The sequence below is a fragment of the Mercurialis annua genome, linkage group LG2 (genome assembly GCF_937616625.2).
Source record: "Mercurialis annua linkage group LG2, ddMerAnnu1.2, whole genome shotgun sequence".
Lineage (NCBI taxonomy): Eukaryota > Viridiplantae > Streptophyta > Magnoliopsida > Malpighiales > Euphorbiaceae > Mercurialis > Mercurialis annua.
The window spans coordinates 44,231,100-44,247,527 of record NC_065571.1 but is presented as its reverse complement, the minus strand read 5'-3'; the positions used below and the strand labels follow the sequence as shown (position 1 = coordinate 44,247,527).

The following is a 16,428-nucleotide window of genomic DNA, read 5'->3' as shown; positions in this document are numbered from 1 at the left end:
GGGCAAGCGCCAAGCAAGCAAAGAACACAGTTAACTTTTCGTGAGTGCGTGTGAAGTATGAAGTGTTGCGGAGTTGGATTAGATTCTTTTAATAACCTTCTTATCTCACTCTCCAGATCCTTAACTTCTTCCATTACTCATCATTTTTAATCTTTTATTTCAGCTCTCTAATATCTTTTTATTTTTATTTCACCGCTCTTTGCTAACGCCTTCAAGAAATCTCCAACTTTTTGGACCATTTCTTTTCTGGGTTTTTGCTCTTTCTTGAGCTCTCAACCTATTCTCCATCTGGGTATGCTCTTAGGATTCAAAGTTTTCATCTTTCATACTCTATATTCCATCCTCTGCACTGCTTTTAGCTAGGGTATAGCAGATTTTAAAGACAGTAAAAATGGGTAAATTTTCATTATTAGTACTGTTATTTGGAGTACTGGTGAGTTCAGTGGGTGGAATAGGAGCCAACTGGGGGACACAAGCAAGCCACCCACTGCCTCCAGATACAGTGGTGAGGCTACTGAGAGACAACGGGATCCAAAAAGTGAAGCTTTTTGATGCAGATTATGATACCCTTAGAGCTCTTGGTAAGTCTGGTATTGAGGTCATGGTGGGTATTCCAAATGATATGCTTTCAACTTTGGCTGGGAGTATGAAAGCTGCTGAGAAATGGGTTTCTAAAAATGTCTCCGCTCATATCTCCTCTAGTAATGTCAACATCAGGTCAGCCCTATTTTCTTCTTGCTCATTCATCTCCTAATATAGAAATATTTGATCTGATTGTTTTGAAAATCTAAAAGTTTGCTTCTTTTTGTTAATTTTAGCAAGTTTTGTCAATAATATTTGATTGGTTTTGTTTTAATTATAGCTAATTATGCTCAGTTGAACAGATTGAGATTGGTTTCTTTCTTGATTTAATTACATAGATTTTCCTACTAAAGTCGATCATTCAATGACTTCAATAGATTTTAATATATTTTTGGTTATTAGTGATTAAAGTAGGAAATATATGGATTTTTCAGATTACTTGCCTGTTTATATTGGTTTTATTGGCTGTTAGAGGCATAATTGCTGCCAAAATGTTATATTTGGATCATTATTAAAACTCAATTGCTACTTGGAATATCTCCTTACCATCACTTTGTGTAATTTTGTCAGCTTTTATGACATTAATTTTGAACTTATGCTGTGCATAATGTTGATATGGTCCCTCTTGATATGCTGCTGCTGAATAAAGCTAAATCATATTCTGCAAGAAGATCATTTTTCTTTTAATCCAAATTCATGCATGCTTTTAATTTGATTCTATGCTAACAACCGTGGATTCTTGCTTTCAAGTTGGGATGTTTTCGTATTATATTTGACATCCTAATCCTACTTTATTTCCTGTAAAACACTATGCTTTTTGTAAACTTTGGTTTTGAGGATTTTATAGAATCATATTTTATAACCCTCTCTCAACTTTCTTTGATTATCAATTAATTTAACTAAATTACGTGACTACCGTTAGCAATAGCATCGATAATTGTTGTTTTAAGTATTTTTACGGTAATCGGCCTAATCATTTAACTTTGTTAGAGATAATAGATATGCCATGTTCAATGAACTATAACTTATTATTCCTTTCTGTAGTGGATCATAAATTCCTTTCTATATTCCAACCTAAAAGTCCTTAGATAGGCAATCCATGTCACTAAACTTACTTTTCTCATCATGGACTTGTCAATACAATCTCTCACCTTTAGAAAATATGATGTTAGGCTCAACTGTTAACATGTCTTAAATTTCATTACATCAGTCCTTAGTTTACATAAAGTGAGTCCTCAAATTAATAGCTTCATGTTAACAACTCAGCATGGCACCATTGAGATAGTGGTAGGAAATTGTTGCATGGACTTAGAGTTGTTCAATGGACTGGGTACCTGTTCGGTTCGCCCACCTTGGGATCGGTTTGGATAATAATTTTAAAGTTCAAGCTTGTCCTCGTCCTAATTTGTAGTAGGCCCAAATTTTCTATGTGCGGGATCTGAATTTTTTAGTTACAAATAAATGGGATCTTTATGAAAATTCCTTAAAAAAATATTTGCAAAATTTAACCCCAAAATCACAAGTTTTTAGTCATACTCTAGCGCGTCTTACACTTTACTTCTTTACTCGAGCATGCAGTTTCAACCGTTTTTAGGAAACCGCTTCTCTATGAAGCACCGACATTCCTCCGGAGCGCCGTATTTAGGGGGACACGGCGGGGAAATTTGCAAAAAATACTCCGTTTTTCAAAATATTTGTAAAAATACTCCGTTTTTTGAAAAATTATTTGTCTACCTTTTTTTTCGAAAAAATTATTTTTTTACTCTGAAATTTATTTTTTTACTCTGAAAAAATTTGTAAAAATACTCCGTTTTTTTTAAACTGTTTGAAACTGTATTATAAACGGTTTCAAAGATGTCAAAGTTTTTTAAAAATACTCTGTTATAAACCATTTGAAACTCTATTAGAAACTGTATTTGAAACCGTTTGAAACTCTATTTTTATGAAACTGTTATAAACCGTTTGAAACTCTATTAGAAACTCTATTTGAAACCGTTTGAAACTCTATTAGAAACTCTATTTGAAACGTTTTTATAAAACAGTTTCAAATTGTGTTTTTTGAAACTGTATTTGAAACCGTTTGAAACTCTATTTTTATGAAACCTTTATAAACCGTTTGAAACTCTATTATAAACTGTATTTGAAACCGTTTGAAACTGCGGAGTAAAAAAATAAATTGCGGAGTAAAAAAATAAATATTTATTTTTTTAGGTACGCTTATAAATTTTCAGTTTTTGAGGTAAATTTACAAATATTTTAGTTTTTTAGGTATTCTCCTAATTAACTAAACCTTATTTTTAATTCTCACATATATTTAGTTTGTTATTTTTATTTCAAGTACTTTTTCTTATTGTTAAAAGTCATATTTGTTCTTTAAAACTTTTTATTGGAATTAGTTTGACTGACTTGAATTTATGTTGGAATTGTTAATTCAACTAACTTACGTAGTACTTATGCATCTTATGACATAATATTCATTGTTTTCGCATCTTGAAACCTTATATATGAGTAAATATATATTTTAAAAAAATAAAAGAATTGCCGTGTCCTCGCCGTTGTACCCGTGTCCTATTTTTTTTAAAAATGCCGTTCCCCGTACCCGTACCCGTATCGGTGCTTCATAGCCGCTTCTTAAATAGTTTCAAAAAGTTTCAAAATGACTTCAAACGGTTCCTGGAAACACATTCTGTAATCGTTTCTAAAACAGTTTCTAAAAGAATGGAGTATTTTCATAAATTGACAAGTAAAAATATAAATTTTCAAAAAAACAGAGTAAAACAATAGATTTTCAAAAACGGTGTATCTTTTGCAAATAAAGTTAAAAGCTGAGTATTTTTTTACAAATTCCCTAAATAAATTTGAAAGTAAGCCCGCATAAGTCCATATAAATTGAGCAGCATCCGCTGTAAGAGCATTACAAAGAAAATCAGGGGTAGCTCCCCTGCCCACCATTGAAGATCAGACTCAGAATGACCAGCATTAGTCGCTGATCTTTTTGCAAAATTTAAATCGCATTCAACAATATCTCTAAAAGTGGAGGTATTTACAATCATCAATAAGTAAAGAAAACATAGAATAAATCAGAATTACGACTTATTAACGCTTGAACTAGCATAAGTGAATCGGACTCTATTACCACCTTTTCTAGGGAAGGTCTTGATTCAGCTAAGAGCTTCATCAAAACTAATTGCTTCGGCAATTTCAGGGTCCATGTAACATTTTCCTGTCCCGTTGCTAGCTGCTACACATTCTCCAGCATCATTTCTGATAATTCAGCCATATGCTAGACAGACATGCATCCCTTTGACACAAAGCGCCATCCTAAGTTACACTAGAGCCATCCCGTGTTTGTTTGTTTTTCCGCCTCACAGCTCCATCCCTACTACCCAAATTCATCCCATGATTATGACTTGCACTGATTTCCGCTGGAAGAATAATAAGTAAATCTGTTCAAGTAGAGCGTAAGCTCTGCCCTTTGTTCTGCCACACCACACCAGATCTTTAACTTTTAAAGCAATCTTCAAAATTAAAAAGATATCCCTGTTTCTTTTCTTAAGTGATCGATCTTAGCTTATAATAGTTCTATATTTAGGTAACCATCATTAGTTGTTGTGTCATAATTTATTAGTTTAATATTAATTGACTTGTTAGACCAAGTCCGTCTAATAGTTTCTCATTCTTGGCTTATATCTTCTCTTCTTGGAATTGCACAGGCATAACAATCTAAATTTTTTTTATTTTTCTTCTTGTAATCTTTTAATATTTTAATTAATAATACTCATGGAGTAGTAAAAATCATGGTCCTTAACGAATTTATTAATTTTATTGCGTTTGGAAAAATTCATCATGGCCATCTCCACTTTTGTTGGTGTATAGACACAAGAAGCATTTTTCACAACTTCAAAGTGCACACATTGGTTTGTCCCTTTTAATTACTTAGCTCTAATCACCAGTAGATGAGTGAACGTACATTTACTCAGATGATAAAAATAGAGAACAGGTCCTTGTATAACTTGTCGTCTTCCACTCAGATCAGTTTCTAACAATTATTTTATAATCCCTTTTCTTGCTTGCTTTGCGTTTTTCATTTTTAACTGATAAAACTTAACAAAATAATAAATAAATTCTACAGATATGTTGCGGTTGGAAATGAACCTTTCTTGACAACATACAATGGAACCTTTCTTTCAACAACTCTCCCAGCTCTTCAGAATGTACAATCTGCTCTGATAAAAGCTGGAATAAGCAACCAAGTGAAGGTGACTGTCCCTCTGAATGCCGATGTCTATGCGAGCACGACTGATTTTCCATCTGGCGGTGACTTTCGATCTGATATCCATGATTACATGTTTAACATTGTCAAGTTTTTGAGCGACAGCGGGGCCCCTTTCACTGTAAATATCTATCCTTTTATCAGCCTTTACACTGATTCCAATTTTCCAGTCGAGTACGCATTCTTTGATGGCAATGCAACCCCTTTAAATGACGGTGGAACATTGTACACCAACATGTTTGATGCTAATTATGATACTCTTGTGCATGCCTTACAAAGGAATGGGTTTGGAAACATGCCCGTCATTGTTGGAGAGATGGGGTGGCCCACTGATGGTGATAGGAATGCTAACAACGAGTATGCCCAAAGATTCAACCAAGGTTTTATGTCACGTATTTCAGGTGGGAAGGGTACCCCAATGAGGCCTGGACCTATTGATGCTTATTTATTTAGTTTGATAGATGAAGATGCTAAGAGCATTGATCCCGGGAACTTTGAACGCCACTGGGGAATATTCACATATGATGGAAGAGCTAAGTACTCCCTTAACCTTGGCACCACATCCTCAGGATTATTGGTTGAAGCAAAAAATGTGCGTTACCTGGACCGAAAATGGTGCGTAATGAAGTCATCAGCCAAGCTTGATGACCCAAATGTGGCACCAAGTGTGAGCTATGCTTGTGCACGCGCTGATTGCACCAGCCTTGGTTATGGGACGTCGTGTGGAAGTTTGGATGCAATGGGAAATATTTCATATGCATTGAACAGTTATTATCAGAATCAGAATCAGCTTGAGGAAGCATGCAAGTTCGAGAACATTTCCACTATCACCAAAACAGACCCATCAGTCGGAACTTGCAGATTTGAGATAATGATCGAGCCATATTATGGAGCTGCCAAGCGGACAGTAGGATACCCGCGCAAGCCATTGAGTTTGGCTGCAGGTCTCATTCTGTTTTTGCTAACAATGCTATAAAATTCGAGGCTCCTAATTCTTAGAGGTACCTTTTTTCTTTCATCATGGTGTTTTGGTATTCAAGGAAAGTTCAGAAAAAACATGACTGGGGTTGCAATTTTTCTTTTCTTTCTAGCAATCTAGGAACAATTTTTTGTAACTTATGCTTGTTGAGTATTGTATCTCATGTGTAGAACCAGATTATTGAACAATGTGTAAATGCATTCATATCTTGTTTTTATAATGGAAGATATCGTTAGTACAGCGAGCTGTGTTGGCCGGGGAGAAGGAAGGAAACCTCGTAATTAGGCGCATTCAAAATGAACACCACCTCGTTACAATGGGTGGGTGTAGATGCATTCATATTAAATGAAAGTTCTGAAACGGTGATGGTTGAACATTCCACAATATAATAATATAGTAAATACAGTACTTGTTGACATACTAATATGTATATATTTACTCTGTATACCTAATCCAATGTATAATTTCAATGCTTATTACACTTTCTAGTTAGAAGTAGAACCCTGGATCCAAGGGCTTCGGTCCGGTTTGCCTATGCTCCTAAGAGCTTTCCAAACAACACTATTGCACTTGAAGCCAGAACCAAAGGCAATTTGCCAAATTCTATCCCCACCCTTTATCTTTCCATTTGCCTCCAAGTAAGCCAGTTCATACCATATGCTGCTACTGGAGGTATTCCCGAATCGCTCGAGTGTGGTTCTGGAAGCCTCCATGTAGTCATCAGTGAGATCCAAATTGTTCTGCAATTCATCGAGGCCTTTTTTGCTAGCTGCGTAAATGCAGACATGCTCAAAAGCAAGCTTATAGTCAGGAATGTAAGGTTTGGTCTTTTTCTTGAAGAGCAAATTGGTGAAGAAGTGGAATTGTTCTGATACAGGGAGAACTAGAGGACCTAAAGTGGTGATGTTGGTCTTTAGAGCATGGCCTGCTACCTCAATAACCTCTTTGCTAACTGATAGACCTTGTCTTCCTTCTTTATCTTCCTTTAGATGTATGCTTCTGAAGCTTCTGTTATCCATTCCCTTGTGGGTTCGAACTAGCTGCATTCGTAACCAACTTCAAAGTTGTTATTACTATTAGGACCGGCATAAATCATTCACTGTCTACAATTTACATTGCACAGAAACTTGTCAAATCCTACGTTTTAGTGTTTCATTCCAGTTCTCGTAAACATAATTTAGAACTTCTTGTAAAGTTGAGGAATAATATTTCCATACCTGTTTAAGTTGGTACTTGGATCGCCATCGATCAAGGCGACGACTAGACAGGAGGATAGCTGCAGCCCCCATTCTGAATAAGGAATTTGGAAGAAGCATGTCTTGATCATTGCCGGTATACCATGTATAGCTCACTGCTTCTGTGCTAATTACTAGGGCATATGATCCAGGATACGCACTCAAAAGATCTCTCGCTAAATCGATGGCTATAATACCGGCAGCGCATCCCATCCCCCCGAGATTAAAGCTATTTATGTTATGTCTCAGCTTATAATGATTTATAATCATTGCTGACAGTGATGGTGTTGTATTCAGGATCCCACAATTCACAACAAGAATCCTAATATCTTTCGTCTTTATTTTAGTAGCAGCGAGAAGGTCATCGACTGCTCCAAACATCACCATTGCCGCCTCTTCTCGCCCGTCCTTGAGGTTAGTTTTATAACTAGGCTGGAAAACATTTCTAGGCATGTAAGTCTCGTCTCCAATTCCAGAATTCTTCAGGGCTCGGTGTTGGAATTCAATTGCAGCTTCATCGAATTGCCCGGATTTCTTCGCCAAATGGATGAATTCTTCCTTAGAAATCTTTAACAAGTAGAAGAAAAAACAAGCATTGGTTAGTCTAGCACTATTATGAATACTGATGCAGTGAAATAATGAAGCCACGTACCTTGAGCTCACTCGGGGGACGAAAACAGGCGAAATCGACTAAATAAGTAGAAGTAGGAGTTAAATCAAGATAAATGTATACAATTAGAGAAATCATTCCAATCAAGAAAAGTGCATCAATGGGGTCACATTTGAGATATAAATCTTCCCAAGTGAATTTTCCTAGGGCAGCACTGAATACTAATATGAAAACAGGTGCACTTAGAAAATAAAAGATATGACTAAGGAGGTAAGCATATCCTAGCTTTACATATTTCAAGTTAACCGAGTTGAGAAAGTCCGGCAACCTGCGCCGGACCCTTACGGAAAAATTCAACGAACCGGCATAGGGACCGGAACCCTCCACGCCTCGGTTGACAATTTCAGTGGAGAGTAGGTCCTGCTCTCTTGCTCTTGACATGTTGTGTGAATGAAGATAATAATGCAAGGAGAGGAAAATTGTGGAATGTGCTTATAAATGAAGAAAAATATAAGAAAGAGTGGGTTACGTGAAGGCCAAGTTAAGAAGAAATTAAGGAAACAGAAAATTAGGCTCTTTGTGCATGACCACTTATCAACAGCAGCTTTGTAGCACCACATAGGTTGTGCGTTTACGAAATTTACTTCTAATATTTATATTAGAATTAATTACTATTATTTTCATGAATTTAAGTCTCAAATATTGTTTTTTCCCATAATTTTTAAAAAATTATTGTTTTTTCCTTCACAGTTTAGTTTTTTCTTTCTTTATATAAAAAAAAAGAAAAAACTAAAACCCCTTTTCATATAAGGGGATTCTAGTTAAATAAGACATTAAAATCAAAAAAATTAGTGAATTTTTAAAATTGAAAAAGTAAATAGTAATTCGGATCTAAACTTATGAAATAATAATAATTAATCATATATATTATCATTTATGAACTAGGGGTGTGCATTCGGTTCAAACCGAACCGAACCGAACCGGATTTTGATCTTTTTTAAAAATTAAATCGAACCAAACCAAAATTTTAGGAAAAGAAAAAATTTCAACCGAACCGAACCAGTCAGTTCGGTCGGTTATTTCGGTTCGGTTTATATAGAAATCTGTCTGAAATTTTTTTTAACTCAAAACCGAACCGACCAACCGAAATTTCTTTGAAATCACAAACTGAATCAAACCAAATTTGTTGGTTCGGTTTTTCGGTTTCGGTTCGGTTCACCCCTAGTATGAACAACTTCCTTTAACTAGTCAATCTAATTAACATGACCTTTAAAGCATATTCTTAGACCATATGACAAAGAAGATCCGTGTAGTTAAACTACTTATGGATAATAAGGTTCAATAAAAGATTCTATTATTAACTTTCCTCTCTGTTCCGATTTAAAAAAAAAAAATCATATGTTGTACACATTTTAAGAATTTATATTGATTTATTAATGACTATCTGATAAATTATGTTCAAAATATTATTGATTTATTTGGAGAAGATAATACAAAATGAAAGAGAGAAATTAATTTAAAATGTTACTGAAAATAAAAATTTAACATTTAAAATGAGGCATCCAAAAAGAACATTATATCAATTGCATTTACTTAATTGAATTAGAAACACTCATCAATAAAAATTAAAGATGAAAAGATGTGGGAACTCGGTTTTTTTTCTTCTTCCAGTTTGAGACATATTGGGATTATTTTAGAACTAGCATTTTAGCCGTGCAACAGATCATTTTTGTGTAAATTTTACTTAATGTCATTAATTAAATCTTTTTTTTTTACAGATTTTCTATTAATTTTTTTTGGTCAATCAACCAAAGAGCAAATATATTGCTGAAAGAGGCCCAGGATACAACCAGCCCAGCTGGGAAACAGACCGGATGCTAACAGGCTAGCACCAGAAAAGAAACAAAAAAAACTCAGGCAAAATAAACCCTTAGACCCTGCTCAACAGACAGCCTAGGCTTTATCTTAACATATTTCTAACATCACTAGTAATTCTAGCACAGATTTGCTCACAGCACTGGACATTTTGATTGAAAATAGCATCATTCCTGCTTTTCCAAATATGATAAATTGTTGTATTAAACCAAAGCCTTCTAGCCTTAGCTTTTCTAGACTTCCCTCTAGCTCTTCTTGACAAAAAACTGATCTCCCTTCTCCATACAAAGCCTTGTCTTCTTTCATCAGAGATCCTCAAAATCTTGTTCCAGACTTCAGAAGAGAAATCACACTCGAAGAAAAGGTGATCAATGCTTTCTATCTGTAAATTACACAGGGAACACACATTTGAAGGAATAACTCCCCACCTCAGAAGCTTATCTTTGGTGTTTAGCTTTCCCATGACAGCCAACCAAGTTACAAAGGAGTGTCTTGGGATCATTCCTGCAAACCAAACCACCTTGTACCATGAAACTTTGTTTTGCATTGGAACCATACTTTTCCAAGCACTGCTAACAGAAAAAATACCATTTTTTGTTCCTTTCCATTTAATCATATCTCTAGTACCCTCTCTGACTTTGAAATTATTTTCAATATACCTCCAAGCATTGAGGGTTTGATCATCCATGGGGTCTGGAAGCACCCATCTGTTGCCTCTCCACACCTCTGCAACTTTTGCCAGCTTAGGAACTTCAGCATCCTTCAAATTTAACTGAGGGTAAATTTCTCTAAGAGATCTGCCATTTAACCATGGGTCAAACTAGAAAGAGAACATTTTTCCATCTCCCAAATCACACTGGAAGAGGTTGTTGATAGAACTCCTGATGTTAAGAATTTGTCTCCACACCCATGAGCAGTCATAAGGCTTCTCAATACCCCAGAAACTAAGCCTTTTTAGCTTGTTCTCTGTCACCCAAGATGCCCACAAAGTTGCTTTCTGAGAGAGAAGACCCCAAATGTGCTTAACTATAGCTGCTTTATTCCAGATTAAAACTGACTTAATCCCAAGACCACCTTCCATCTTGCTGCTGCACACTTTGTTCCAGTTCACTAGGCCATTCTTCCTATTGGAGTTGTTATTGCTCCATAAGAAATTCCTACAAGTGCTTTCCACCCCTTTAATCACTGCTTTAGGTAACAAAAACACTGAACACCAATACACCTTCATACTAAGTAAAACAGAATTAATTAACTGGAGTCTTCCTGCATAGGAAAGACTCTTTGAGGACCAGGAATTTACTCTACTTGTAATCCTGTTAATCAAACTGTTACAATGATCTCTTGAAAGTCTGGAGGAGATCAAAGGCAAACCCAAGTACTTAACAGGCAGCACTCCTTCTTGAAATCCTACTATGCTAAGGATCTCTCTTCTCAAAGGATCAGAGACACCATTGAAGAAAATAGTGCTCTTCTGATGATTTGGAAATAAACCAGAGGTCTCTGAGAAGGATCTAAGGGTTCTATTGACCAAATGGATTGACTGTTTATCTCCATTACAAAAAATAAACATGTCATCAGCAAAACACAAATGGCTCAGCTTAATAGACTTACAACTCTTGTGAAAAGTGAAGCCTGTATCTTCACTAGTATTTCTGTTCATTAATCTGGAGAAATACTCCATGCACATGACAAAGAGCAGAGGGGATATTGGGTCCCCTTGCCTTAGCCCCCTGCCTCCATCAAAATACCCTGTAATCTCACCATTTATCATTATGGAAAACATGGAAGTCCTAATGCAAGTCATGATCAATCTAGTTAACTTGTCAGGAAATCTCATTCCAATTAAGACTTCTTCTATGAAATCCCAACTCAGAGAGTCATAGGCCTTCTGGATGTCCACCTTAATAGCACAACTATTGCCTTTACCTCTGTGATAATTTCTCACAACCTCATGAGCTAATAAAATGTTATCTGCTATGTTCCTCCCAGGCACAAAAGCAGACTGACAAGGATTTATGATCTTGTTCAAGACTTTGCTAACTCTCTTTGCAATAATCTTGGAGATCCCCTTATATACTACATTGCAACAAGCAATTGGCCTATAATCACCAATGGACTCAGGACAATCCACTTTTAGAATAAGAGTGATTATTGTTGAGTTTGTCTGCTTCAACATAACCCCTGTGTTAAAGAAATCCAGAATTGCTTTAGTTATATCCTCACCTACAATATTCCAGCTCTTTTTAAAAAAAGCACTAGAGTACCCATCTGGACCCGGGGCCTTATCCTCATTAATGGAGAAAATCGCCTCTTTAACTTCCTCCACTGATATCTCTTTGCTTAGATCAAGTCTATCTGAGTCATCCAACACAACCCCTTCTGCCAGTAAGGAGGGATCAGAAAACCTTCTATCAGCAGCTTTAGCACCTATAAAATTCTCATAGTGCTTGATTATCTCAGACTTGATGCTATCTTCATCACTACATACTCTGCCATCTGTCATCTTTATAGAGAGAATCTTCTTCCTAGCTTGCCTTTGCAGTAGACTTCTATGAAAGAACTTGGAGTTATGATCCCCTAGTTTGATCCAGTTAACTCTAGATTTCTGTCTCAGAATGTTCTCTTCCCAAGACATCAGCTTATGCAGGTGATAACTGACAGCCCTCTCTTCATCATGAAGGATCTCATTAAAAGGGTCCTTTATAAGGTCATTCTGAAGCTTCTCCAGTAAGGCTTTTGTAGACATCACTTTAGTAGAAATATCACTGAACTCTCTTTTATTAAGAGTTCTCAAATCCCTTCTCAGATTCTTCATCTTTTGATACACTCTATACATACTGCTCCCCCTCACATTTCTATTCCAAGCTTGTCTCACAATCTCTTGGAAATTAGTGTGCTTACACCATACATTGAAAAATCTGAAAGGACACTTCCTGTTGCTGACATTATTACCCAGTCTGACTATCAGTGAAGTATGATCTGAAATACTTGCACTCACAGTATCATAATAAGAATCCACCCATTTACACATCCATTTCTCATTGACAAAAACCCAGTCCAGTTTCCTCCAAATCCTGCTAATCCCTCTTTGATTATTGGTCCAAGTATAATGGCATCCTTGCTTCTTGAGTTCAATGACATTTGACTGAATAGCCCAATTTCTGAATTCATCACCAGCTCTACTATCAATATCATTCCCACCTAATCTATCATTATTTGACATCACTGCATTAAAATCTCCAGCAATTATCCACCACTCTCTATTTGTCTCACTAATGGTCTTTAGTTGCTCCCATAGCTCACCTCTCTGCTCAGCTAGGTAAGAACCATAAACCACTGTGTACACTACTACTTCATTCCCACACACAATTTTACAATGAATCAACTGATTATGCATAACCATTGGACTCACAGACACCTCTTCTTTATTGAACAAAATCCATATCCTCCCCATAGTTGAACAAGAATAATTATGGATTATATCCCACCCTGGTAATCTTTTCTTAATACTATCCCAAACCTTATCAAAATTACTACTATTAACTCTTGTTTCAACTATACCAAACACCTTCAAACTATTTGACTTTATCAGAGAACACACCTCTGACTGTTTAAGAGACAAGTTTATCCCTCTCACATTCCAGCAACCAATCATTTCAAATATTTTGGTGGCTTAGCAGGCCTCAACCTACCCTCACCAATTACTCCAACCTTACTACTATTTCTATCTTTATGCCCAGTTTCATTAACACCTCCATACTTCATTTTACTATTAACTCTATCAACTTCAGTCAAAGTAGTTTCACTATTATTAGTCAAAGCATTAAAAGGATTAGCAGTTACCTCAATACTAGGTTCTGTGTTCTGTTTCTCCTTCTCCATGTCACTTGTCTTTATTTCCTCTATGACCTGATCCTCTTTCACAGATTCCACTATCTCTGGTTCATCAGTCACATTTTTTGCCGGATTTTCTGGTTTTTCCTCCTCCTTATCTCTCTGCACCACTCTACAGAACTTTTTGGTATGTCCCATTCTCTTGCATTTATCACAAAAGATAGGTTTCCATTCATAAAAGATCTTCTGATTAAAACAATTTCCCATTTCATCCATCATATCCACATTTTATGGAAAGCAACCTAGAACATCCATCTCAACCAGGATTCTGGCATATCCCAATCTGGTTCTATTTATGGTGCATTGATCACAGAACAATGGTTTTCCACAGATGCTGCCAATCTTACTTAAAATCTCAGCAGACCAAAATTCCCAAGGAAGTCCTGGCAGTTGAATCCATACAGGGACAGTTTTGATTTCTGCTGGATCCATCACCATTCTGGGGTGCCACTTCTTCAATAAGAGAGGTTTCTGATCAAAAGTAAAGGGGCCTGAGCCTAAAACTTTCAAACAATCCTCCTCGGTTTTGAATTCAAACAGAAACATTGCAGCATTAATTCTGATTACATTCAATAGACCAGAATTACCCCATCTGTTCTTGACAAAAGAGGAGATTCTTTCATACTTTGGGAACATACCTAACACACATCCAACTAGAGCATTTTTCCACTTGTATTCTTCTTTTTCTGTATCCTTCGAGTTGAAAGTCACAAACCGATCTCCATCTTTGACTGACGGAGGGATGAATTTCAATTCACTTCCTGCATCTCTCATTCGATTATCCGTAAACAAAGAGCTCCAATTCTTCGTCGCTGGAATCAGAGACTTTGATTCCATAGATACTTCATTAGATTCCTTTTCATCTGTCACCTCTGTAACAGTAGTGGCCTCTGAACTCGAATTAGGGTTCTCAGTTCCCTCCTCTTCAATCTCCTGAACAAATCCCAATTGCTCAAGAGAAACTGAAGATTTTGGATCCAGATCAAAATTCAACTTATCAACAATCTCATCTGACTCCTTCTGAACTTGTATTGCCGGAGTAATAGCCTTTTTCTGCAAGGGTGAAACCGGGGGGTAGATTCCATCGTCCCTCTAATTTGCACAGCTTTTTCTTGAACATTTCAGACGGTGCTGCTGTAAATGATGTTTTGGTTTGCTGAGATTAGGATTTTACTAAGACCAACATAATGAAGCCCATTTCAGATTATGGTTTGCAAGGCCAATATGATGGGTTTTCTATTGGGCTTTTTACATAATTAGATGTTGGGGCTTTTTATATGAAATACTGTTTTTTCTGCAACATTTACTTTTATACCAGCTCTTTTAAATCTTTACATTTCATACCAACTCTCTTTTCTTTTATACCACTTTTTAAAAAAACTTTACTTTTTATATTAAAACTCATTTTTCAACATTTTCTTTCATTATTTTAATTTTTTTTCACCATTATTTTCATGCACTTAATATTTATCACATATTTAAATTTTGAATTTTTTTATTTTTTTTATTTTTTTTATTTTTTGATTTTTTTTACGGTTAATGTTTTTCGTCAGTTTTAATATCAACACGAAATCAACACAAAATCAACTTATGTAATAAACTAACTAATTTAAAGTTTTCAATCGTTTTGTATACTAATTTTTATATTTTCAACATCATTTCAATTTAATTTTAATTTTTTTATTTTATTTCACATATAATGTGTTCTTTTTCGTTAGTGTTAAAATCAACTAAATATCAACACAATATCAACATAAGATCAACATTGTAACATTACAATAATTTAACATCATTATTTTCTTTTTCACCAATACTAAAATCAACAAGATATCAACCGAAAATCAACACAATATCAACACTATAACATTATAATAATTTAACATCATTATTTGTCTTATTCCCTGATGCTACCATATCATTATCTAGTCTCAATTTAATTTAATTTATTTTTTTAGTTTATTTCACAGATAATCTTATCTTATTTGTCATGTTAAAATAAAATAAATAGGTAGATATCAACATAATATCAACATAAAGTCAACATAAAATCAACAACACTGTTATATTACAATAATTTAGCAATCAATCATCATCAACAAATCGTTCTGCAGAATAAAAAAAATGCAGAAATACAATAAATCACAAGAAAAATGCAGAAATAACAGAATTTTATTCCATAAAATCACAAAATTATTCTACATAACATGAAATGAGTATTGGATTCTTTAAAAATACTCTTTATACATGTTTAATGGTGAAAAAACGGTAAAAAAATAAACAAAATTTCAGATTTGAAAATGGTAAAAACAACAAAAAATTTCAGATCTAAAATCAAAAAGATAAAAGAAAGATGAAGGCGAGACAAAGGCGAGAGGACGGAGGCGGAACGACGGAGGCGGAGCGACGAAACGGCGAAGATGGAGGCGGAATGGCGGTGGCGGAATGTGTGAAAGGTGAGTTGAGAGAGAAAGGAGAGAGAATTCCGAGGAGAGAGAAAATAATTATAATTATTAGGATTTGTGTTATTAGGGTTCTATTTATATATGAATGGTATAAAAGTAATAAATTCCTTTTTGTGTGGTAGTTTTGAAATGTCAAACAGTCAGTATAAAAGTAATCAAACTTGAATGTTGGTTATTTGAGTAAAAAGCCCTTAGATGTTGGTTAATCTGTATAAATCCGCTAAAAATGTTATAGTAATATATTTTTATTCCATCATTTTGATTTTTGCAAAAGTCTCTAAAAAAAAGGTTTTCAAATATACCCCATAACATAAAATAAACGAAAAAGAGATAATATTATTTTTAATATGTGTCAATATCTCATTGGTCGAGATTTGAATTAATAAAGTGTTAACACGTGGCACATACGGATTTTGGTTAGACCAACCACTACCGACCAGCCGGTCAACGCCCGATCAATTACAGTAGTAAAATTTTAAAAAAATTAAATAAAAGACTATTTTGCTCTCGTGTCTAAC

The 16,428-nt window shown here is 35.2% G+C and overlaps 2 protein-coding genes across 2 annotated transcripts; one reads left to right on the top strand and one right to left on the bottom strand.

Moving 5' to 3' along the window:
- LOC126667893 (glucan endo-1,3-beta-glucosidase 6) lies at nucleotides 1–6,074 on the top strand. Its single transcript, XM_050361022.2, has 2 exons — nucleotides 1–717; nucleotides 4,715–6,074. Exons 1-2 carry the CDS (start codon nucleotides 392–394, stop codon nucleotides 5,829–5,831), a joined length of 1,443 nt encoding a protein of 480 aa, XP_050216979.1. The 5' UTR covers nucleotides 1–391; the 3' UTR covers nucleotides 5,832–6,074.
- Nucleotides 6,075–6,186: 112 nt separating this feature from the next.
- LOC126667891 (3-ketoacyl-CoA synthase 10-like) lies at nucleotides 6,187–8,149 on the bottom strand. The gene is made up of 3 exons (XM_050361021.1): nucleotides 7,722–8,149; nucleotides 7,052–7,636; nucleotides 6,187–6,874 (listed from the first exon to the last, which is right to left on the bottom strand). The coding sequence occupies exons 1-3, from the start codon at nucleotides 8,118–8,120 to the stop codon at nucleotides 6,320–6,322; spliced, it is 1,539 nt and encodes a 512-aa protein (XP_050216978.1). The 5' UTR covers nucleotides 8,121–8,149; the 3' UTR covers nucleotides 6,187–6,319.
- Between the last annotated feature and the right edge of the window lie 8,279 nt (nucleotides 8,150–16,428).

What these genes read in the sequence shown, in the direction of transcription:
- LOC126667893 (XM_050361022.2), top strand. Translation starts at nt 392, where the DNA reads ATGGGTAAATTTTCATTATTAGTACTGTTATTTGGAGTACTGGTGAGT. An exon ending in TCTAGTAATGTCAACATCAG is followed by an intron (nt 718 to 4,714) that starts GTCAGCCCTATT and finishes TAAATTCTACAG; the next exon opens with ATATGTTGCGGTTGGAAATG.
- LOC126667891 (XM_050361021.1), bottom strand. Translation starts at nt 8,120, where the DNA reads ATGTCAAGAGCAAGAGAGCAGGACCTACTCTCCACTGAAATTGTCAAC. An exon ending in GTCCCCCGAGTGAGCTCAAG is followed by an intron (nt 7,637 to 7,721) that starts GTACGTGGCTTC and finishes TACTTGTTAAAG; the next exon opens with ATTTCTAAGGAAGAATTCAT. An exon ending in CCAAGTACCAACTTAAACAG is followed by an intron (nt 6,875 to 7,051) that starts GTATGGAAATAT and finishes TTACGAATGCAG; the next exon opens with CTAGTTCGAACCCACAAGGG.